Below are 24,512 nucleotides of genomic sequence, written 5' to 3' on the forward strand. Positions count from 1 at the left end.
TTGCTGGGTAAGTAAAGCCAAGAATTCTCTTTGTGGTGGAGTTAGATATATATAACCTAACGATGTCTCCTCCCCTACCTCTGCAGTGTGTGTGTCTCAGGGTGTGGAGCCACAGGCCTTCCTGAATGTGTGACAGCGGGAACCCATCCCTCCAGGAGACACTTGCAGAATGACCAACGGGATGGATGGGGGGTGGGTAGGTGGGTGGATGAGTACCAGTCTCTGTAGAGGTCTGGGCGGAATCCATGGAGCCCACCCTATCCACCCCCCATTCCCAGCCCCCGTTGGCCCTTCCGCTCTCTCTTCTCCCGCGTAGCGCTCTCAGTGCACATCTCCTTCACGCCACCCAGGGCCGAGGACGAGTTAGGGGCGAGGTTGGAGTCTGCAGACCGCAGGTTGCAGTCCCAGCGATGCAGAGCTGCGGCTGAGCTGGCTTCCCCGCGAGGCCCGCCGCCGCCGGTGCCAATATGTAAAGCAGCGGGAGGGGCGGGGCCTGCGCGCAATGCAAACGAGGGGGCGTGCCGGCCCCGGGCTCCGCCCCCACCCCCCGCAGCTGGGACCAGCGGTGCCGAGCGCAGCTGGCCGAGCGCGGCAGCTGGCGAGTGACAGCCGCAGCTCCGAGCGCGCGGCCGCCCGAGCCGCGCAGGGAAGCGCCCCGGCTCGGCAGCAGCGGCCGCCTTCCCCGCGCCTCCCGGCCGCAGCCGGCGCCCCGCGCCCCGGTCGCCCCTCGCGCCCCGCGCCCCGCGCGCAAGATGGCTGACCCGGCTGCGGGGCCGCCGCCGGCCGAGGGCGAGGAGAGCACCGTGCGCTTTGCCCGCAAAGGCGCCCTCCGGCAGAAGAACGTGCACGAGGTGAAGAACCACAAATTCACCGCCCGCTTCTTCAAGCAGCCCACCTTCTGCAGCCACTGCACCGACTTCATCTGGTGAGGGCGCGCGGGCACCTTCCCGGCCCGAGGGCAGCGGCGCGCCGCGCGCGGGGCTCCTCCGTGCCCCGAGGGACCAGCCGCCCCGCGGGCCCCGCGTCCCGGGTGCCCCTCTCCCACCCTCTGGCCCGGACCCCCTGGCCAGCTTCTGCCCGGGCTCCAGGGGGCCAGCTCCAGGCGCCTCCGGAGCGCCCGGGCCGCGCAGAGCTGGGGTCTGTCCCTCTTCGGGAGTGCCCTCTCGCCCGTGGGCCCCATCTCGTTACCTCCTTCCGGGCTTCAGTGGCCCGCACCCCACCCCTCCTTTCCGGGGGCAGCGCCCTGGATGTCCTCTCTATTTCCCTTGGGCACGGGCATCCTTTCCTCCTCCGGCGCCTCCGGGGACTGCGCCCGGTGCTGTCTTCTCCTCGCGCCTCTCCGAGGGCCTGGGTTCCCCTTTCCACTCTCGAGCCCTCCCCCTCACAGCGCCGCGGGCCCCTGACTCCCCTGCCCTTCTAGGCCCGAGGAGCCCCCTCTCCCTTCCCAGCCCCCCTGGGGGCTCTCTCATCCTGGATCCCACTGCGTCTTCATCTCTTTTCTTTCCCCGAGGTACTTGGGCGTCTCTGCGGGCACATCTCCCGCCCCCCCCCCCCCCCGCCCGGAAACGCCACCTGGTGGTCGCAGCCGCCTGTCTTCTGCCCTCTGAGGGGAGGTGGGGGACACCTCCGAGCTCCCCGCTCCCCCTCCCTCTCTCCCTCAAAGGCGGAAGACTCTTGGGCACCGGCCTGTGGCTGGGAGTTTGCACCTGGGGTAGAAGGGGTGGGGGTGGGGGTGGGGGGGGGGAGGAAGGGGGTGACTGTGGGGAACTAGCTGCTGGTGGCTGGCCCTCCAGCTGCCTGACTTGCCTCCTTCTGCCTTTGCAGGGGCTTCGGGAAGCAAGGATTCCAGTGCCAAGGTAGGCTGTGTGCTCTGGGATGCCTTTTTTTTTTTTTTTGGAAGATATGGTGAAAGTACTTTCTAGAAGTGACTGAGTTAGGCAGAGTGGAGGAATCACTGTCACAGTGGCCTGGGATTCATCACCACAGAGGGTCCTTTTAAGAGGCGTATGTATATGGGGCAGTGATGCGCCTTGCAGGAAGGGGCGCGGAGATGGGAGGCCTCACCTGCCCAGGAGTGCACCCCCGTTTCTCCCTTCCCAGCAGCAGGAGTCTAAACGGGTCTATTGACTACCCTGCTGGTCAGCCCTGCTGCTGGAGGACCCCCCCCCCCCCTCAGTCCTGCTCACCTGTGCTTCCTCTTCTCACAGAGTGAGCTTCTGAGGCCTCCGCGGGCTGCCACTCCGCAGAGGTGCAGTCCTGTAGCGGTGATGGCAGGCGTGGTCCCCCGGGGTGCCTCTCAGATCTTAGTTTCAGTCGCCCCTTCTATAGGTATTCTGGTGAGATATGGGAGGGCTCTAAGTGACTGGGTGCCTGCGTCCTTACATCTGGTGTGACATCCTTGACCCAAGCCAGGGAGGCCAACTTGGCAGGTCTGTTAATCGTGTGCATGTGGCCTCAGTGGTCGCTGGGTGCAGATTCTCTCCCTGGGGCCGCATCACCTAGACATGTCGAGACCTGAGGTTGTCAGCCATGTTTTGAATTTGATGCCAACATTTCCGAGCTGGGAGAGTGCACATACATCTCTGAGTTCCCACCTTCAAGTGTGCGGAGACTCGGCCCCGCTCTCTGGTCAGAACAGTCATTTGGACGGAGAGGGGCTCTCTGCCCTTCTCTGCGTTGTCTGTGTGGATCCCCTCCAGGCGTGCTTCACCCATTTCTGGCCTCCCCAAGCATTTGAGTCGTAACTTCCAGTTTGGCTCGGTGTGGTTGAATTTGGTGAGAAGAAAGCATTGAGGTGTTACAGAGCAGGACATGGACGTGGCCCTGATTGACAGTGTGGGTGTATTGCCTCCACCTCCAGGGAGCAGTGCGGTGATTCCTGTGAGTGCTGGCGGCATTGTCAGCTGCACAGAATGCCGGCAGCGTGGGCCTGCTGTCCTCTGAGCCTCCTGTGTCCCTTCACCTGAGATCTGGGCAGGGCTGGCTCAGCCCTTGACCCTTGTAGACCCCCCCCCCCCCAGCCTCTCTTACAAGACGGTGACCCCTAGTTTCATGGACTGCACTGGACTTCCCAAGCCCCAACAACAGAGGTACTGCTGCAAACAGTTGGGCTGTTTTCTAGAACTTTGGCCCCTCAAGCAAAACACCTACGTCGGGTGCGGCATAGACCTTCACTTCAATGAGTCGGCTTCTGTCTTTGTCTCCTGCTGAGGGCACGGGGACTGGAACGCTCACTGCTACTATCCTGTCCCGCCTGCCCTGCCGTTATTGGTGGTTGGGAAGAGCAGAACGTGCGGGTGATGACACACCTGCCGCAGGAGAAGATGGCGAGAGTGGAGCGGGATTAAGGGTTCTAGTGAAATATGGCTGCTTCCCAGTAAGAGTGCCTTTTGTTCCATTGCCTCCCGCTTTCTCTTCTCCTTGAGAGGCATCGTAGGGTGGTGGGCATATGCACGGGGTGTCAGGCAGGTCGCTGTGAGCTTGAATCCCTGCCATGTTATGTAGCTTCTCTGTACCTCCAGTTCTTCATCTATAAAATGGGTCCAATAACAGGATCCACCTTAAAATGTTGCGGAGTGGCTCAAAGTGGTTGCAATATATAAGATGCTGGGGCAGCTCCTGAGATTGAGCTGCTCAGTACGGGGACATCCGGAAGGGTGGAAGTTCTCCTCCGCTATGCTGCGTTACCCGGGACTAATCTGGGCACCATAAAGCAGTTCCTTATGTGAGTATTTTTGGTGCCACATATTTCCTCCTAAAGTGAATCTAATCTATAGAAAGTAACTGTGACCATTCTCACCCCGAAGTCAGGAGTCCAGGGCCCTAGGTTCCTTTCAGTTTTCTGCTCCACCGTCCCAGGAGTGACAGATCTCGTGGTCCAAGAAGGATGCTAGACTGTGCAGTCAGCTCATCCTTATTTATCCGCAGGAAGGAAAGGGTAAAGAACGGCACTGCTACTGTGGAAGTTGCCACAGATACTTCTGCCTCTGCTTTTAGTTCGATCTTAATGGCATACCCGCACCATGCTGCAAAGGAGTGTGCGTTAATTTCAAGGAGCTGTGTTTTCTGCTAAAAGTAAAGGTGTGTGTGCCTGAGTGAACACCTCACTCAGGTGTTCAAAGTAGAAGGGGAGAGAGGACACAGCCTTGGCTAGGAGGTGTGTAGGGTGATCATAAGGCAAGGAAGCCACTGAGCCTCCATGGCCCGTTGTGCCGACATGGAAATAGGGGATGCTAGGATGGGGGCGAGGAGCTTAAGATGAGATTCTCTGGTTTTGTACAGCCAGGGGACAGAACTCTGGACTGGCTGCCTCAGAACCTCTCCCTCTGGTTCCCTCTCTGCTTTTAGTTGAAGAGGTAGGGTTAGGATGTCTCTGGTGGCAGGGCCTGGGGCTCAGAATCCATATTAGGAAACTGCTTCACTTCTGGCTTAGAAGCGGGACCCCTCAGGCAAGCAGCGCAGAGCTCTCTCTGTGGCATTCTTTAGAGGCGCCTGGAAGCTGCCTCTGTGCTTTAATGGTAATGAAGACGAGCCTTTGGGTGGAATTAGTCTCTTCCCCCAAGAAGGTTTTGCACTTTAGTGGAGAGTTTATTTTTTTAAGGAAGTCACTTCAGTAGGAATAGGAAGGCGATAAAATGCAGAGATTCAGAATTCATAGCGTGGGGCTGGAGTGAGATCCAGCTGGGTCGGCGCTCTGCTGTGCCACCCCTCGCTGCCTGACCGTGGGGAAGCCACCCACTGTGGGGCCTCACTTCTCATGGGTGACAGGAGCCCAGCGATGCCCACCTAGAGGGTGCTGGTGAGGAGTGCTGAGGGGTTGCGAGAGGAATGTTCACACGAAGGGCCCGTGACTCTGAGTGCGATGCTCATTATTACTCGATTAGCTGCAGGAAACCGAGGGACACAGTTATTCTGGAACTCGTTAGATGACTGTGCCTCCTTCGTGTTTGTAGATGGGCTTTCTTCTCTGGTCTGTTTCTCCACAGGCTCTGGGGAACACAGCTCAGGTTTGGGCCCAGACAGCCAGGCTTGTAAAGAGCATCTTTTCTCACCCCCGTGCTTGTGAGAAAGATCTAAACTTGCCATGGACTCTATAGAAAAGCCCCGTGCACTAATTTTTTGACTGTGAAGACACTGGTGATTATAATGAGTAAGCCAGTTCTCCCCTTTCCTGTGTGGACAAGAAAACATGTTTTTAAGCATTCTAGTAGAAATTATTCTTAAAAAACCCCAATGTATTGCACGAACCCAACCATTGCTATTTCATCAGCAGCTCTATAGAATACGAGTTCATTTTCGTCTGTAGTTAACACATACCGATTAGAGTGTGCACTTTTAGAAAAACATCCATCAAAGATGAATCAAAAGATTCATTTTACTTTTGGCATCATTTTTTCCTACGGACTTGTAATATGATATTCTGCATGTCAGGTTGAATTTTCTCAGCACAGTCATAAAGAGAGTGTGGTGGGGTGTGTGCATGTCTGTGCGCGTGCGTGTGCGTGTGCGTGTGAGCAACCACCACGTCAGGTTTCAAGTTACTGGAGCTTGCTTCAATCATGCCACCTCTCTCCCTCCCACTAGCAGAGCCCAGAGGCCTGCGAGTGAAACTCCGCTCATCTTTGGGCTTACTCAGTGTGTCCCGGGGGATCTGTGTGGATGAAAGACTGTCTGATGGTTTGACTTTCTGATTTTTCCCACCTGGAGTGGGATTTCAGGCCCAAAGTCTGAAGTGAAATAAAAATCTGTAGGTGGGTTACTGTTGGGTCTTACAAAGGAGGCCGGCTTGTGAGAAGGCAGCAGTTAATTCATTCTGAGCTGTGGAGCACGCAGGGAAAGCCTGCAGCTTTGTCACTGGGCAACAGCTGTCCTTTCTAAGTAAATATGGAAAATATGACCTTTGAAAATCTAGTTGCTGTAATATGTTTCTTCGAAAGTTAATTAAAAAATATTGTTCCTGAGTACAGATGATACTCTAGGTGCTGCCCAGAGCCATCTACAGCGTTTATGATGTATATGGGTCAACAGAGAAAAAGGTATAGAGAAGGTAGTTGGCCAAAAGACAAACTGGAGGTTTGAAAATAACTTGTACACATTCTTGCTGTTGGGGTCTCTTTCTTTCCTCTCTGCCTGTCCTTCTGCATCCGTCTCTGTCACTCCCCCACCCCTGCCACATGTGCGCACGCACCGCGCACACCCATAAATAGATCAATGTGTCACACTTTTGAGAATATTCACCTGCTTTGGATGCCTTTTAGTTACAGGTTGTTAAATTACTAAATACAATTTAAAATCCATTCTCTGTTTTTTGTTGTTGTTTTTTTTTTTTTACTGCAGTCCAATGAATTTTGGGGTCAGTAGGGAGATCAGCTGAAAAGCTCATAATGTCTGGCTGATGCATTCAGAAGCTTTGCCCCTTATCATTTTGCCATTTGATGTAATATGGATTATTTGACTTCACTCATCCAATCTAGCCATTGAAATTGTGTGATATTCCATAGATCGACTGTTGGGCTTTTTAGAGTATGTAAATTCCAGTGTTTACATATGGCATTCAGAGGTGTGATGGCTACTTGAAAATCTGATGGAAATTTATATATTTACCACATATAGCTGTTTTTTCCTTCCTTCCTTCCTTCCTTCCTTCCTTCCTTCCTTCCTTCCTTCCTTCCTTCCTTCCGCATTCATTCATTAGGTTCTATGTGTCAAGTACTATTTTAATGGTGGGAATACAATGGTGAATGACATCCTTATTGTCATGGAGTTTACAGTGTATTGGGGAGATAAGACATCCTACACTGATACTCATTTCACATTTGTTAAGTACTTTGAAAGAAATGTACAGGGTGCTATGGGATGCCAACCTCGGTAATGGTTGGGGGTGGAGTCAGGGATTTCTTTGGTCTGAGAATTAAAAACAAAAACCACACCTCCTGGCATCTGAGGTGTCGGGACAAGACTGAGTTGTGAAGGAGCCAGAGCTGAAGGTGCCGTATCTGGGTAAAGACATGCAGGAGGGCTTATTGCTGACCATCTGCAGGAAGCCTGACTCTCTTTGTGTCGTGGCTGCAAGTAAGGTGAGTGTTTAGGAGAATCACGTGGTACTTTAAGATGCCTCTCTCCACTTGGCAGACAGAACTTCATCGTTTAGCTAAGAGCTCAGATCACGAGCTGACTTCTTTGTTTGGGGGTTGCATTTGAGGTGGTTGTTCTAAAGCAGAAAAATCAGACCATTTCAGAGGTGGAAGAGAAAGGCTGAGCTAATAGAGGGAAGAAAAGGAAGGAGAGAGTAGAGCCTTCCAGCGAAAGGGCACAGGATTGTGTGCTCGGCCTCCCGACTTCCCGGGTCCATGTCTGATATTCTACAACTTTCCTTCCTTTTGCTTAGGCAGGATTTTCTCTCATCTGCAGGACAATTTAAAGAGTTTTGCAATATGCTTTGTCCTCTCTTTCCATCCGTCTGATTTCATCCAGGAGAAAGTCTCCGTATGGTGCTAAGATGTCTTTAGCATCGGACACACACATGGGAACTTAGTAAATGTGTTTTATTTTTTATTAGAAAGGGACTCCCAGGAATTATTAGAACATAAAATGTTAATTTATACCTGTAAACCCCCCACCCTACACCCCCTTTTACCTACTGTTGAGCCTGGTTCCGTTCAAATTCTGGGCTTGATTTTGTCCTGGCTGTTCCTCCTGTGGACAGGGAGGGAGAGCTGAGTCTCCTGGAAGCGTTTGGGGTTGGAAGGGAGCTCAGTGTTGCAGAGACTGAGACAGCAGCTGTAGGCTCCGCAGGGTCTGCGAAGGCGGCGGCTTCTACTCAGGGGTGTCAGTCTTTTTCTGTTGTTGTTGTTGCTGCTGTTGGTACATTTTAGTTGCCCTCTGTCCTGTTGGTCCGCCCGTGCCCCCTGGATGTCTCCTTTTCCCTCAGCCCACAAGCAGAAGGCCACCCTAGTGAGTGAGAAGCCGACCTCAGACCCAGACCCGGAGTCCCCTTCTGGTCCCTTCCTGCTGAGTCTTGGCATTTGCTAAGTAGATGGAAATGAACTTAGCTCAACAGTAACCATGTTCAGGGCGGGAATCTAGACTCTTTTTCTTTCACCTCACCACTGCCCGGTGACCAGGCTGTGGGCTTCCAGAGGTGCCCTATAAATGGGGCTTGAGCGTGCAGGCTCAAAAGTCAAACTTGACATCCAGACCTGGCTCTGTGACTTCATGATTCCATGACCTTGGGCTGGTGAAACACAACCCTACCTTTATCCACCCATCCTTCTCTCCACCCACTCACTCACCAATCCATTCATCTATCCACCCAGCCATTCTTACGTATCCATCATCCATCCCTCCAGTTATCTATCCGTCCATCATCTTTCTATCCATCATCCACTCATTTATTCATTCCCCATCTCTTTGTTCATTCGGCAAATATTTATTGAGTGCCTGCAATAAATAAACACTGGAACTAGAGCTGTGAGCAAGACAGTCTCTGCTCTCATGGAATTTACACTTTAGTGGAAGGAGAACAGCAATTAATTAATAACAGGAAAAGTATATTGTATAATGTCAGGTTGCAACATGGGCTTTGAAGAGAATATAACATTGTCTTTAACCTTGAAGATCTTCCTGGTCTTTTGAGGCGAGACCGGCGCTTGGCCGATTAGTTCTGATACATAAATGAAAAGCGCTACACCGAAGGTGTAAACACCCTTTGGCTGATATCCTTTCTCCGGGTAGGGGTGGAGAAGATTCCCGAGGAGATGACATTTGGGAACAATCTTACAGAAGGAGTAGGAGTTCCCAGATTGACAGGGGGTGAGGGCTGGGGAGGGCGTTTCAGGCAGGCGGCGCGCAGCCGGGTGGAGGAGCGGGTGGAGGAGCGAGCAGGGCACAGGCAGGGCACAGGAAGGAGGATGTGTGAGGGAGGAGCTGGTGGGAGACGGACGTCATAGCATAGCGGAGGGTTTGGACCTGGCGCAGGCAGAGTAGTGACTAGGAAGTGGCTGTTGTCATTGCTTTAAAGTGGGAGGTGTGGGGGTGAATGAAATGACCAGATGTTTGAAAGGGAAGAGAATGAGATGCATTTTAAAACAATAATTACAGTGACTCAGATTCTGAAATCCCAAGCTTGTGGGTTTGGAGGGCAGTGGGAGAGACAGAACGGCCATTTAGAAGCAGCGGGGACGAGTTGCCAGAGAATCTAGGGACGCTTGCCGTTTTCACAGCCCGAAGAGACATTTGGATTTTCCTGTTCCTGGTTCTATTTTGGGAGGTGGTTTGCGGGTTATTTTTATGGTTCTGACTGGGGATGCTCTCTGCACTGCAGATGCGAGGGCCACAGACATGGCCGTGCCTCTGACAGGGACCTCCCGCCTCCGCCCGTCTCCCCTGCTGCTCGGGTCCAGCGTGCGGTTCGGAGCCCGGGCTGCCGCCGTGGTGAAGGGCTTTTGCTTTGGAGACAGAAAGGCTTCAGTTTAAATTTTGGCTTTTTGTTATGGGACCTTGAACATGCTACGTAAAGCCTCTGAGCTTCTGTGTCTTCAGAGGTAAACGGCAGCAGTGAACTAGCTGGTTATAGGGCACAGGTGAGGTGTGTCCTTGACAAGCAGCAGCTATGCCCATTGCTCCCAGGGCTGGGCACGTCTGTCCTCACGGAGCTCACAGTCTTGTTGGGGAGGCAAGAGGAATGTCCTGAATCCAGGGAGGATGCAAGAATGAAGGAGCTGGCAGCGGGCTCAGAGGCTGGGCGCCCTGGGCTCTGAGAGAGCAGTGCCTGCCTGGCTGGGAGGGGGCGGGGGGGGGAGCCGACGGGGTGAGCGCAGCTCTTCCCAGGCCACCGCTTCCTGGCTCCCGGTGCTTTAGTTTGTGGGCACCTCGGAGAGCGGAGTTGGAGTCTTTGGCCCGTCTACGGCCTCATTTTGGAAAGACGTTGATGGCCATTTCATCTTTTAAACTTAAATTTTTGAATTCTTCACTCTTTGGGTGGAATGTTTGCGGGCCCCTTTGGGTTGAAGAAGAAGCTGGGAGATAGTGTGGGTGAAGCCATCCGGCTTGTGATGGGGGCTAGCCCTCTCTGGAAGGTCTCCTTCTCCCTGGAGGCGGGCCAGTCTTTATAGCGCAGGCAGTGCTGCAGCTGGGAATTCTGATGGTTACCTGGCTATTGTGTGTGTGTGTGTGTGTGTGTGTGTGTGTGTGTGTGTGAAACGTATGGTTGACGGTATTGGCCATTCTACCTGGGCCAAAGAGCGCGCTTAGAGAAGCAGGGTTAGCCCATGGGGTGGAGAGGGACCTCTTCTATTTCAGGCAGATACCAGGTGGCCGGCTTTCTGATCTGCCCAAGAACGTGGTTACAGGTGTTTGCCTGACCTGGGTCCTCATGTGCCTCCCCTTGCGCCACCTTCCACTCACTTTTCATCCTCTGTCCGAAGACCAGCTGGTCTTCCTCACTCACGACCCACTCCTGCCCACCACAGGGCTTTTGCACATGCTCTGTCTTCAGCTTGAGTCGCTCCTCCCTCTCGCGCCTCCCCTCCCCCACCTCCTGCTCACCCGGCAGAACTTAGCTCCAATGTCACTTCTTCAGAGATGCCTCCCCTGATCTTCCAAATCAGGTTCCCCCGGTACAATCCCATAACCCCTTGTTATTTTTACATTTTCTAATTGCACATTTATTTGAGAGTTTAGTATGTTGTCTTCTCTACCAAAGTGTAAGTTTCAAGAGAGTAAGGACCACATCTCTCTACTAGGTAATTTCCCGTTTTTTTTCTGGAGCGCGGACTCCCTGTTCGGCCATGGTGCGTGCTTGTTCATAGCTGTCCATGAATGGACGCAGAGGGAGACATGGCTCAGCAGAGGGGTCATTTGATTCGGGTTTTGGTGCTAGAGAGCTGTATCTGTGGCTTTTAGAGAGCGTGTATCCCTTCCCAGTTTACAAGCTCTGATCATTTGTGTTTGCGTTGGAAATGGATGCCCTCCTGAGAGCCGGTGGGAAATGATGTTCAGCAGGGGGTGAGCGCTGCAGTCTGAACTCCGGAGGGAACCCAGGCCGCTCCCTTTCTCTGTGGAGATAAACGGGTTCTCCACCGAGGTCCCTGCCTTTGGCCTCCTGGACCTGGTGGGCCGGAGTGGAAAGGATTTTCTTTAGCATCACATGACCTGCCACCAGCAGTGGAGCGGTGGGTGGACGGGGGATGCTCTGCAGCAGGGAGAATGAACAGGTACACCGACACACAGAGCGGACTCTCCCAAACAGCGTGAGCTAACATGCCAGACAGACGCACATGCCTCCTGACTCCATGTGTCCCTGTGCGGAGAGCAACCTGATTCTCGTCAGAATTCCCAGTTTTCCGTCCAGTCAGAATGCTCCCCCTGGGCGGCGGCGCCCTTCGTAAACGCCTCTCCCTGAGGGGCAGGGCCGCCCAGCAGTTCTTTCCTTGGGCTCACGTGTCCTCCTGTGTCCTCTCTTCGTAGAAGAATCCACGGGGGTTCTACTTCTGGATGTTTGACTGGACGCCTAACAAACCAGTTACCCATTATTGCATAACACACCACCTCAGCCCTTAGTGGCTTAAAATAGCCCCATTTTATTTAGCCCCAGTTTTTGTGGGTCAGTAATCTGGGTTGGCTCAGTGGGTGGTCCTTGTGGTCTAGGCAGGTTGTCTGCAGCCTCCCGGCGGGGATGCCTGGGCGGCTGGGCGGCTGGGGCCCTGCTCCAGGTGCTGGCGATGCAAGCCACCACCCAGGGCACTGCCCAGGCTCGCACAGTGCCACTCCGCCACATTCTGTGGGTGGGAGCAAATCACAGGCCTCCCCGGAAGTCAGGAGGAAACAGAGCAGGCACCCACTCTTCCTCTGGGATGGGAAAAGGGGTGAATTACTTGTGGCACATTTGGGAACCTACCAGGCCCATTTCAGTGAGGCCTCCTGACTGCTCAGCTCTCTCGAGCATGCTCAGTGGAGTGTGCAGCTGCTGAACTGCACCTGAATCCAGGCAGGTCCCAGGTCAGCGCTCAGCCCTTAGTCCTAACAACAGGACCTGCCTTGTAGGGAAGTGGCAGGGCCTGGAGATGCTGTATAAGGGCACAGCGTGGGGCTTAGTGCACACGAAACACTCCCACCACTGCCCCCGGCGCTCCCACTCCCACCACTCCCCGCCCCCGACCCCCCCCCCCCCCATGCTCCCACTGTTACTACCAGTACCACCATCTGGGTTGGGCTGTGCACGTGGAGCTCTACTCTGAGCTTGAGAGTCAGAACACAAGGCTCTGCCCCGGGGAGGGGTCCGAGGAAGAGATGTGCAGCTGCATCTCCGCCACAGAACTGGGATGGAGCGAGGGGTCAGGGCAGGCGTCTCCTTTGTGAAATGAAGGTGATGACCTAGAACCCCCCTCCCCGGGTGCCATGCGGACTGGATGAGATGAGCAGGCCAAGAACATGGGATTGGTCATTCACTGTTAGGTCTGAGAAAAAAATTCTCAAAACTACCCTTGAAAAACACCCTAAAGGTACCAATTCGCTTAGTTCTCTGCCCGTGACTCTGGCCAGTGTCATTGGTGTTCTTTCTTTAAAAGATGAAGCTTTGCACACAGGCGGCTTACTGGGGAGCAGCTCTTGGGAACACCCCTGTGAGGACTGAGAGCAGCAGGGAATGGGGAGGCCCAGTTGTGGTGCAATGGTTGTGACAGAGGCCAAGGCCAGTCCATGGCTGGAGCTGGCATGGCCCTTTGGAACCGGGGCCCCGGGGGCCTGCACCCAGTGGGTGGCTCTTGAGAAGGTGGCATTTCCTTGGGTAAGGCAGCTTCCTTCCTCGTGGGAGGGCTCCCAGGGAGGATGCAGCAGGGAGATGTCGGTTGCTACACTCCCAGATGCTGGGGGAAGTGCCCCGGCCCTGCAGGTGTGAGCAGGGTCTCGGGGAGGCACCACGGGGTCCGTGGCATGCTTCCAGGTCTCTCTTAGGGGTGCATTCCAAACCGCGCCCCCTCGACCATTAGAAAGCCTGTGCGGCTTCCCTGGGCCCTTCACGGAGCTGGCTTAGATGCCATCCAGATGCATAGACGCCCTTGGCAGAACCGAATGCCATTCACAGAGAGCCTTAATCCACGCAGACCTGGGCCTGGGATGGCTGCCAAGGTCACCCAGGAGGGAGATCATACCACCCACTTCCCGAAGGCCAGCCTCTTGAGTCAGGAGATCCCTTCCCTGCCTTGCTGCCCCATCCTCACACCTTTCTGCAGCTCCCCTTCGGGCTGGGTTTTCTTGAACTCCTCTAACTGCGCTTTTTAAATTGTGGATCATCATTATTAGTGGGTCATGAAATCAATTTAGAAGGTCATGAGCCTTCTGAAAAAGCAGAATGGCCCTGTCGACGTGGCTCAGTGGTTGAGCTTTGACCTATGAATCAGGAGGTCATGGTTCAATTCTCGGTCAGGGTACATGCCCGGGTTGTCGGCTCGATTCCCAGTGGAGAGCATGCAGGAGGCAGCCAATCATTGATGTTTCTCTTTCATCATTTATGTTTCTATCTCTCTCTCCCTCTCCCTTCCTCTCTGAAATCAATAAAAAAATATTTTTAAAAAAGCAGAATGGAAGATATAGGAATGCATCAGACTCAGGAAGCCTAGTATTGTTGCGTAAAACTTTATTGCACTTCTTGGACATGTGCTGTGTTTCTCACTGTGGGCCATGGTCAACACAGTTTGAAAATCATGGTAGAAAGTATGGACAAGAGGCACGTGAGGCTCGTGAAGTTGGCCTGTGGACTGTGGAGGCTTCATTTACTTTTTGAAATGATATAAATGCATTGTTTTGAATTCTTTAGAATTAGTTGTTTTATTCTCAACCCGTCACAATATCCCAAGATTATTTTGATTACCCTCTTTGAGCTTTACCAGGTCACCGATGAAAGTTAGTCTTCCAGATAGAATTGTAAGTATGGGAGGCGAATTTTTAAGATGGAATTGTTAGCTTTGGTGGACTGACCTGTCACCTGGTGAAGTGCCAAGTGCTGTGTGGCGTGCCAGCAGAGAGCTGTCCCTCCTGCAGAGAGAAGGAGCTGGCCATCCAGGGGACAATGCGGGCTGAGAACAGAATCAGCACAGAGGGCAGGAGGGGGAGCGGTTCCGGGCTGTACAGAGCCCTGGGGGAGGTGGGACAGCAGGGAGGTGGGTCTTGTTGTCTCTTCCCTCTTTTCCCTCCCCCCTCCCCCATGTAACAGCTGGCCTCAGTGTACTTCCCTTTTGGCATTCTCTCATTTGGGGCCCAAGGGCCACCCTGGGGGCAGGGCTCTTCAGATGGGACAAAAAGTCATGTTCAAGAAAAAAATGAAGTTAGCGCCAGAACTAGCCCTGCTTCAGTGTACGAGTCCCTGGGAGGATCTCTGCTAACTGGGGACACAGGCCAGGGAATTTTCCACTTCTTGGACACCTTCACAGAAGGCTTTTAAATGCTGACTTGACTGAGTTCTTACCATCTGCCTGGCACTCTCCTGAGTGCTTACACACGGCACTCACTTGGTCCCCACCGCGCCCTGTGAGCTTGCTGGACTGTTACCCCCAGTTCATGCTGGGAAAGTGAGGCACCGAGACGGAAGACAGTTTTCTGAAGTTCCGTGGAGTGAGGATTCAAGCACAGCCCTGAGTGCAGGATTGCGTAAAGGCATGCAGGTTTTCGAAAGGGGTGATGCTGGTGGTGGTGACGATAGAATCGAGATCACGATGACAGAGGCTGCTAATATTTGGGGTTTTGCAGTGAGCTGGGCATTTTACAGAGTTCATCCCTTTGGATCTTCACCCCCACTAAGATTTTCTGTCATTTTTATTGGCATCATCCAAAGGAAACGGGCTTCATGAGGATGCAGCGCATGCTCAGGCTCGGCAGAGGCTGTGTTGAATCCAGGTCCGTCTGGTCTGATTCTTGGAGGGCCTGGTGGGAGGGCTCGCTGGTGGGGCCCCCTGGCAAGGGGGTTAGGGCAGCAGTCAGGCAGGCCCTGGGATCCATGGTTCCGGTCTCGCAGGGACGACGACGGGAGAGCATGCTGGCCACGGCAGGGGGAGAAACTGGCACAGTCTGCCCGGCTGTGGAAATTCCCTAGCAGGAGAAAATATTTCCATTAATTTTTTTTCCCAGTGAGGGCGTGTGCACTCTGTGCATTTTTATCCATAACCCTGCATAAGGAATTCAGAAAGTGACTCTGGTCTCATGTCTTTCAATGGCCACGTGACCCCAGTCAGCTGATTTCTTTGTGTCTGAGCTGCTGGGCGGGCAGGACAGGGTGAGAACTAGGAAAGTCCTTGCAGCATTTGGGAGGAAGGGGTCACGTAGGCACATGTCCGTGCCATGGTAACACTTCCCCTAAGAGCAGCTCTAATTTATTGAGGCACCAAACGAAGCGCTTCACACAGGATCTTATTTAAAGTGTATAGCATCCCTGGAGGAAATCTCATTTTACCTACCCGAAGGAACTAAGGCTCAGGGATGTTAAATAACTGGCCCCGAGTCCTGAAACTAAGAAGTGTTGGAAGAGGGAGACAGACCATCTGGTTTGAAGCTTGTGGTTCAAGTATTCTGCAGGAGACCTGCGTGGCCTTTGCCCAGGGCACAGAAGGTGGTGGTATATCAAGGTGTGGTTTACATCCTATGTATCTTTCCCAAAATCCACTCAGAGGAGAATAATATAAAAGATGTAATAGCACAGCATGGTCCATCTGGCATATGTGGCCATCCCCTCACGTGCAGGGGAAGTGTTGGGAAATAAGGCCTGTTTCTGAACGCCAGCAGCTCTCAGTCTCGTAGGGAAGACCCATAAGTGAGACATTTCTAACAGCGTGATATTGTGCGGTGGTGAGGGGGGAGGTGAGGACGCTGCGAGCAGCTCGCTTCCCGGGCCCTGGGGAGGCTGCACAGGAGCCCGAGTTCTAAGCTGAGTTTTGAGGAAGCAGAAGCAGTGAAACAGCGAAGGAAGAGTGTCAGCGAGGTGGGAGGAGCAAGAGAGAGAAAGGATGCTTGTTTCGAGGAAGTAGTTGAAGGTGGAAGGTTAAGCTTGGAGGGAGGGGGCAGAGAGAAGGCAGGGAACTTTGACAGTAGGAGAGAAATACCTCCAGGATCTCACGGTGGTGAGGTCAGCAGCCTTGAGTGCTGACAAAAGAGCAGTCAAGCAAGGCAAGGATGACTCCTTCAGGGGAGGCGGAAGCCCGGTGGAAAAGACAAGAAGGGAAAATGGGTGGGAAATACAGTAAGTTCAGAGGTCAGTTGAGGAATTTTTGCCTGATGGTCTCTGTTTGCTTTGGGCAGCAGGTAAAGGGAGAAATTAGACAGATTTGGCTTCAGATCCTACAGCCCCAGGAGAACTTCTTATCCTTGCCTTCCTCCTTTTAAAAAAGAAGTAAATGATAAGGGTAGTACGTGCTGTGAGGAAGGTGTTTGTGTGGGGCCTCGCAGCACCCTGCCTGGCACTGGGACAGAAAACAGTAGCAGGAACTTTGCTGGCTGTTGAGGGAGGTCTTGTTTGGGTACCTTCATGAATAAGGGTGCCATAGGAGCAGTAGGAAATTCCAGCAGAGGAGAGAGCTTGGGGATGAAATAGTGAATTCTGCATTAGTTGTGTGGAGTTTGAGATACCTGTGGCTTATCCAGGTGTAGGTGTCCAAAAGGCAATTGAGAATAATGAGAAGTCAGAGATGGAGGTAAAGATTTGGGAGTTATTTTCTAACTGTATTTTTCAAAATCCCTACAGCGTATTACTGGTGGCACTCAAAGGTTTTAATTGTAAATGGCATTAAACAGCACGGGATTACACAGTTTCATTTTTCTTTAGTTCTCTTATAATTCTTCTGGTTGTTCAGGACAATGTCTCAGTGCCATTCTATTATGTGTTAAACATCTTTCTAAAACATGCTAATCTCCCTTTTAAATAAAAAGAATGAAGGAACCTTAGGCTGTGTGGCTGCCAGAATATAATCATTTAAATTTTCATTGTGTTTTTATGCCTGTCTTCTGTTTAGAGCAAATGTCACTAGCTTTCCAGGTCTGGAGGTTGTTTCCAATAGATTGCTCTGGTTGTTAATAGAACAACTTAACCAGCTGTGTGGCGGTAGGTGTGACACAGGCCTTCTGGGGGTCTGGGGACCGAAGGTGCACTGTGCACTGTGCGTTCTTGGCATCACGCAGGAGGAATTCAGACGTGAGCCAGTGAAGCAGTGAGACAGGAGTGGCTACTCCACAGACAGAGCAGCCCTTCCTGGCGGGATTTACCTCTTTTATTGAGGCTCATTTAACAGAGGAATAGGGGACTTAAGGGGGAGGAATATGCAGGATTTTTCTGGGAAAGTGATGGAGACTTCTCAGAAGAGCCCTGTTTTGTGACCTTATATGGGCTTTCTGTTTTTTTTTTTGTTTTTTTTTTGATCGAGGCAGTGTGGGGTGTGTTGTGTAGGATGCTGATGTATGACCGTGAGCGGATAATGAGGCTAGAGGTTATACAGGTGAAATGAGCTGCCATGTTGGATTGAGCTGGTCTTCTGCCAGTTCTAAGCCATAGACCCACTGGGGTTGGTTTTACTATCTCCATGATGATCCCTGTAGCCCTAGCTGTTCGCCGCTGGTTTGCCGCATACCGACTCGTTCTCTGCCATCATCACAGCGCCATCAGCGTCTCCCCTCGGTCCCAGGAAGGCTGTGGTAAGCTCCGAGAGACACATCCTCACAGGACAGCAGGGACACAGGACAAAGTATTTGTCTTCAGGCACCTCATGCCATACTTTGGAGCTGTGGCAGCTGTCTTTTGACCATGAGGTGCCAGGCGCCCTGCTGTGAATGGCAGGTGGGAGATGGAGAGGAGCTGTGCCCTCAGGATGTCCTTGAGCACTGAATAGCTGGCCTTGATCTGGCTCTTTCTCTGGGAATCTTGTTTTGTTGGGAAATACATTCTCTTGGTCCTTAAACCATTTCAAGAGGGGATTCCTGTTGTGCAGCTGAATACATTGCGTCTCATACAATTTCAGATTATTGCTCCAACCTGGTAGGAACGATTCCTCCTCTTTTTCCTTGGTTGATTAGAATTTCTGTTAAGGCCGGGTCATATTTTCCTGTTTTTACTTTCATGTGTCGAGTTCTGTTGTGCGTTGGGAGAATGTTGATGTTGTTGTCTTAGGAAGCTGTAGGCTTGGTTGGGCGGTAAACTGTCCCTTGGGCATCAGCTCAGATGTCAGTTCTGGTTATTTTATCTTCGAGTCTTCTTTGAGGCTGCCTCACGCATGCCTGGTTCAAGAGGCAGCCAGACCCTGGGATAGAGTTTGTACAGAGTTCGGGGCTCCTCCTCTCTCGGGTTGCTCTGTTCTTAGATCCTCTGCTCCGTTCTAGCAGCTGGGGCTGACCTGAAGTCTGTCTCCTGCTCTGCAAGCAGAGGCTTAAGGTTTTGTGTTGGAGTTTGAGCTCCTGCGGGGTGCTGGCTGCAGCCTGCCATCCGAGTCAAAGCTGACAAATGGCCATTCCCCTCTTTCTGGCTTCAGCCCTCGCCCCTCCAGAATCTGACTTCTTTTGTTTACTTGCCAGTGCTTTCAGGTCAAACAAAAAAGAATTAGAAAAACTTTTGTCCAGAGTTTTACTTGTTGTCTGCAGAAAGGTTGGCATTTGCGCGACTGTACCAGAAACAAGTCTTCTTTCCTTCTCACATATGGGAAAACTGTTGCCCAGAGAAGTCAAGCTTCTTCCTCAGCATCACAGAGCTTACTAACTGGCAGAGCCGGGGCCCGCTCTCAGGTTGCGGCACCCAGTGTTCAAGCACCCTTCAGGGCGGCTGGCTGGGCTCTGTGTCTCAGTCACCTGCCAGCTTGGGCTCAGTTTCATCGTGGCATGGGGAGTGCCTGCCCCGAGAGTGGGGCTGTAGCAGCCACAGAGCTGGTGGCAGCCTTGGGTCCCTTTCCAACCTGGATCCCTGGGTTGGCTCCCTTAAAGGCTGACATCGGTAGGCGATGTTCCAGGCAGAGTTTAGGACAGAGACTGTCAGCACCAATGAGGTGCCTGATTAGTATGTATTTGCCAATCATTTTACCAGAGTAAGTCAGTAGTAAGTTGTGGTTTAAAGAGAGGAAGTTCAGAGTTCAGTACGTTTTTTCCTCTCTGTTTTAAAAAAATAAAAGCGGAAGTGACTGCTCTTATTTTTGTACCAGTCTTGTCACTAATGGATATGGAGTAAAATCTTAGTGAAGCTAAGGGTCAGACTTTAAAAGTTTGTCATAAGGGTCTCCCTTTCTCCTTTGGTAGGGCCATTGCCATGAAGTTTCTAACTTTTAAACAACCCACAGAGCCACAGAGAAGAATCCTTATCAAATCTTACGATGTTCTGCCCTTTGCATTAGGAACAGGAGAGAGGTCCCTCCAAAACAGAGTCGTGGCCCGTTCTGTTTCCTAACCCTGTCCCTGCTCAGTGGTCCGTCTTACCCACAGGCACAATGTTTTAAGTGTCTTGCTGAATTTCTGGAAGAATCCTCACCTTCAAGATTGAAAATACTTATTGAGCACCTGCTATATATGTGAGATAGTGGGGACACAGCAGTGAGCAGACAGGGGAATTCCTTGCTTCTGCTGGAGGCGGGGAGAATGACACTCCTACCCTTCTTGAGTTCTTACGGCTGGCCTAAGAAAAACACTGACGCAAGACCAGATCAGCAGGAGAGCCTCCAACTTAATATGTGTGGAAGGAGATCGTAAATGACGCTCAGAGAAATGATGAACCAGCTAGCTGTTGAGACTTTTTAGACAACGAACGAATACGTTTGTGAAGAATTGACAGGACAAATAAATGTAGGTTTGGGTGCTCATTTAGTGAGGAATCTACAGACAGTTTGGGCTTGGGCAGTAAATGAGTAAGAAGTAGCATGGCTTGTTCACCCAGGCTTTTGGACACTGGATTCCTTACTTGAGCGATCAGGGCGTCTCTCTCAGCCTCCCCGGGGCGAGGAGGGCACCTTTCACAGGAGAGATTTATTTCCTGCATTCAAGGAGCCGAGGGAGGGTCAGTGTGCACGCACTGGCTGCTAGTAAAAGACTAATTCAAAGTAATACGCTGTTGTGGGGTATCTTGGGGTGGCCTGCCCTGGGCCCTCATGAGACATACATTCCAGTTGAAGGCGCACAAAACAAGTAAGCAAAGGACAAAAGAGATCTTTATAGATGTGGTGAGTGCTGGAACATACAGACTTATTAACACAGAAACCCGCCTTTCATGGGTGTTGTTACGGGTCCTCCTCTCCACCTGATATCCCGAGAAAAGGAATTTTCTGAGACTTGCACGGGAGGCGGAGGTATTATAAAAGCTTTATTTCCCTGGAATCATGCCCCAGAGTTTCCTAGGTCCCATTTCCCTTCCTCCCCCAAAGAGGAAGCGTAGCTCTACTTCACTGGGGCTGGGATTAAAGCCAGTGTCCACGCTGAAGCGGAGTCAGTCCAGCACCAGGCTCGCTGCAGTCCATTCGCCCATTGCCTGTGGGGTCCGATGCAAGAGAGCCAAGAGCCACAGAGAATTCCTTTGTCTAGGCGATGGAGTATTCCCAAATGTTCTGGAGTGCGCAGTGGTCACACCCATTCTGGCCAAAGATCTCTGTTCCCAGGTATGATTGACAGACAAGTACCTTCCCGATATCACCCCCACTTCACTGCGAATGCATCAGTCTCCACTTGGTTGGACCCCTTTCCCCAGTGATCTGCTGGGAACGGGCCGGGACTCCTTGGGGCCTGAAATTGCAGCTTCCTCGGGAAGTTACCCAGATGACTTGCCTGTAATGCCTGGCCTTCCCTTTGCTCCGTTTCTATTATTAGTAACTAGCTAATTACAATGGTATCATTGTGATAAGACAGAAGATATAAGGCAATGCCTTCTCCATTCCTCCACCCTTAGTGGAGATAGAATGTTTCTTGGTGTGTTTTTAAAATTTATTTATTTATTTAGAGAGAGAGAGAGAGAGAGAGAGAGAGAGAGAGAGAGAGTTGTTGTTCCACTTACGTATGCATTCATTGGTTGACTCTTGCATGTGCCCTGACTGGGGATTGAACGCACAGCCTTGACGTAGCAGGACAATGCTCACCAGCTGAGCCACCCCGCTAAGAGAGAGGACATTTCTTAAGATCAGGGCTTCTGAGGTCTCTTCATGGAAGAAACAGTGGGGGATCAGATGGGCTCTTCTGGGCTGGTCACTGTGTTTCACTTGGTCGGTTCCTCCCCTCCACTGTCATAGGTCTTACCTTGATACAGATTGTGCCCTTCAGGCTAGATGGAGCTGTGAAGTTTCTGGAAAGGTAGACTTAACGCCAGATTATGAAGACTCTGGATGCTGTGCTAAAGAATCTCCTTTTTAGACTTCACATTCACTGTCTACCCAGTTCATTCTGAGGTCAGAACCCCTGCCTGACCACATTGCCCTCAGGTTCTGTGGATTCCTGTTGAATCCAATCCTTTGCTCTTCGTCCATCCCTAAAGCATGTCCCTTCTTTTCACACCGAAGTGTAAGCCCATAAGAACATCCGTTGTTAACTTGATTGATTGTAAAGTGTCTGCATTAAAAATGCTAATTATCGCCCCTGGGGAGAGAGTAAGCCTGTAGGTCTTAGGCTATTAGAATCGCAGAAAGCCAGGTGTGCTGTGGCTTCCTGTTTCTCAGAGTGAAGAGAAAGCTTCAGGGAAGACAGAAGTCTCGGTCACGTGGTAATAATTATGACCATATTTATCCCCACAAGCATATCTTCTGTTGCTTCTGGAGTTGAGGTTTTCTGTTTCACCGTGGATGATGCACTGAGGGTGACCTATTGTGCAAAAAATAATTAAGTTCATAGGAAATGCTCAAGGACAATCTCATCAAGATAAATTAGTCCTGGATAAGGTGAAAGGCCTTGTGGCTCTTTTGACATCCTAATCGAGGCCCCTCTCCCTTCCCCAGAGGTCACCAGTGCTGTCTCCTTTTAGAACTTTTCCTGTGTAGGTTATAGTAGAGTCTGTGATTGTGTGTGATTTACTAAATGGTGTCACACACACATCATCCTGCAACTTGCTTTTTCACTGACAGGGTCTTGAAGAGCAATCTCTGCTGTTAGTTTTCAGCTGCTCTGTAGTAATCCACAAGAACGCACTTTCTCCATATTGTGGTGTCAGGGAGCAAAAATGTCCCTTCTGCCCTTCTATCTTCTTCGGCTGGTCTGATAATCAAATCAACACAAGACACATTCATGGAGAAAAAATCAATTTCATACATATGGGGGCTTAAGAATATGGGGACCCACAGGCAGCCAGGCAGTTGGGGTTTAGATGCCATTCTGTACTAAGGAGGAGGCAGGAGTCTGGGACTGCCCAGGCGAGGAAGGCAATTCCCATGGAGATGGAAAAGCAAATGTTTGCTGAGCCCTGCAGAGACAATGGGGTGCAGGGGGACTTTGGTCTGCAAGCCCTGCCTAGGTCCTGTCCCCACACCCAGCCCACACTCCATAGAGATCGCTGGTAGGACCCTGTCTGAGTGCTGTAGGTGGTCAAAGGGGTGGTGAAAGCTCTTCCCGAGCCTTTTGGGCTTCGTTGTCTTCAGCTCAAAAATCATCCACATTTCAGGGTGGCATATTCCAGGCAGACTCATTCTGCACCCGTCCGGGGCCATTCCCCTGTTGAGGAACATTTAGATTCCTTTTTTTTCAGCGGTGGTACGTCGGTAAGCATCCTGCACATGTCTCACACATGCAAACATCTCTCTAGTTACTGAGAAGTGGAATGGCGGGGCCACGGGGTGTACATGAGTCACGTTTTAAGGTAGTGCCCAATTGCCCAGAGTGGCCGGGCCGGTGTGCACTCCCACCAGCACTGTGCGTTTCTTTCACTGCTTTCTCCCCAAGTCATGATATTGTCGAGCTTTTTACCCCCCCTCTTAATTTGATGGGAGAAAAATGCCATTTAATTTTAGTAGGCATTTAATTTTCTTGATTACTAGTGAGGTTGAGCATCTTTTAACATATTTATTGGATGGTTGTATTTTATCTTCTCTGAATCTCCCCCCCACCCCCTTTTTAACATTTTGTTATTGTTGTTTTTTTTACTTCAATCTGCTGGACAACAGTCCTTCGCAAGTTATTTGTGCTTGTGTTGGTTCTGGTCTATTTTCATCACGTCCTGAGTCCCACATCACCGTGTCTGGAATGATACACTCCTTCAGAACCTAACAGAGCATTTCAAAGCAATCCATTATTTCCACTTTAAAGACGAGGAAACAGAGGGGAGCGAGAGACTGAGCGGTTAGCTCAGGGTCACAGGTTGTTCCGTCTTGGGTAAACTTTGAAAGCTTGATCAGACTTAGAAATAGACCAAACTGTGTGAGTCACAGGGAGGTTATTATCTGTAACCTTTCACTATTACCCAGACACTTCCATTTGGTGTCTCTCTCTCTTGAGAGAAGTTTGTTTAATTATTCATTTGTTTTCCGAGTAATTGGTGACATGTCCTCCAGCTAGGAGATGGAATAAGCTTTGTTGCTAAAAACATCCACCACGCATAAAACGGGCTCCAGCTCCAAAGATAGTAAATGGAGATCCTTTCCTTGTGGGGCGGGGGGTGGGGGGGGCCTGCTTGCTGGGGTCCCTTGTACTGACAGCAGCCTTTTGCTGACGTACTGTTTGAATACAAGGCTGGGGAAACCAATGTGGTCATGGTCTGCATCCATTTATTACTGTCAGAAAGGTCCTCTGCACCTTTTATTTCTTTTAGATCCTTTATAAAGAATTGAAAATCCTTTATAGGGAGGTCAGGGCGGCACTGCGGGGTTCCCAGGGAGCAGTGCCCTGTTCCGTACTGTAGAATCGGAAACAAAATTGGAACTCAGGCCAGGCCGCTGTTGCTCAGTGGTTGAGCCTCGACCCAGGAACCAAGAGATCGCAGTTCAATTCCCGGGTCAGGGCACATGCCCGGTCGTGGACTCGATCCCCAGAAGGGGGCATGCAGGAAGCAGCCAATCAATGATGTTTCTATCTATCCCTCTCCCTTCCTCTCTCTCTGAAAATCAATTAAAACATTAAAAAAATTTGAATTAAGATTTCTTCTAGCAAGGACTTGATATAAGCAAGGACTTCCCTATACTGGATGCAAAAGGCTGATTTGAAATACTTGAACATCTATGCCATGGGACATGTCCCCGCATTAATAAGAGTTACTTTTTAAATTTTATTTTATTGATTTCAGAGAGGAAGGGAAAGGGAGAGAGAGAAACATCAATGATGAGAGAGAATCATCATTCTTAAAAGGAGTTTCTTTTTATTGAACATTTGTTTGGGCCAGGCACAGTAATCCTATCTAATAAAAGAGTAATATGCAGATTGACCATCACTGCAACACACAATATAGCTGCCCCCATGTGGTCAAAGATCCTGTCCCCATGTGGACACAAGATGGCCACCACAAGATGGCCAGCAGGGGAGGGCAGTTGGGAGGCACCAGGCCTGCAAGGGAGGGCAGTTGGAGGCAATCAACCCTGCAAGGGAGGGCAGTTAGGGGTGAC

General features: G+C 51.4%; 1 protein-coding gene across 2 annotated transcripts in view; it reads left to right on the plus strand.

Moving 5' to 3' along the window:
* The first annotated feature begins 566 nt into the window (after positions 1 to 566).
* PRKCB (protein kinase C beta) overlaps positions 567 to 24,512 on the plus strand; it is a 305,124-nt gene continuing 281,178 nt past the window's right edge. For both annotated transcript variants that reach the window (XM_008152760.3, XM_008152759.3), the window contains exons 1-2: positions 567 to 925; positions 1,825 to 1,856. In XM_008152760.3, coding sequence (XP_008150982.1) covers positions 753 to 925; positions 1,825 to 1,856 — 205 coding nt within the window. In that variant the 5' untranslated portion in view covers positions 567 to 752. The remainder of the gene's footprint in view (positions 926 to 1,824; positions 1,857 to 24,512) is intronic.

Source organism: Eptesicus fuscus, chromosome 4, assembly GCF_027574615.1.
Source record: "Eptesicus fuscus isolate TK198812 chromosome 4, DD_ASM_mEF_20220401, whole genome shotgun sequence".
Taxonomy (NCBI): Eukaryota; Metazoa; Chordata; class Mammalia; order Chiroptera; family Vespertilionidae; genus Eptesicus; species Eptesicus fuscus.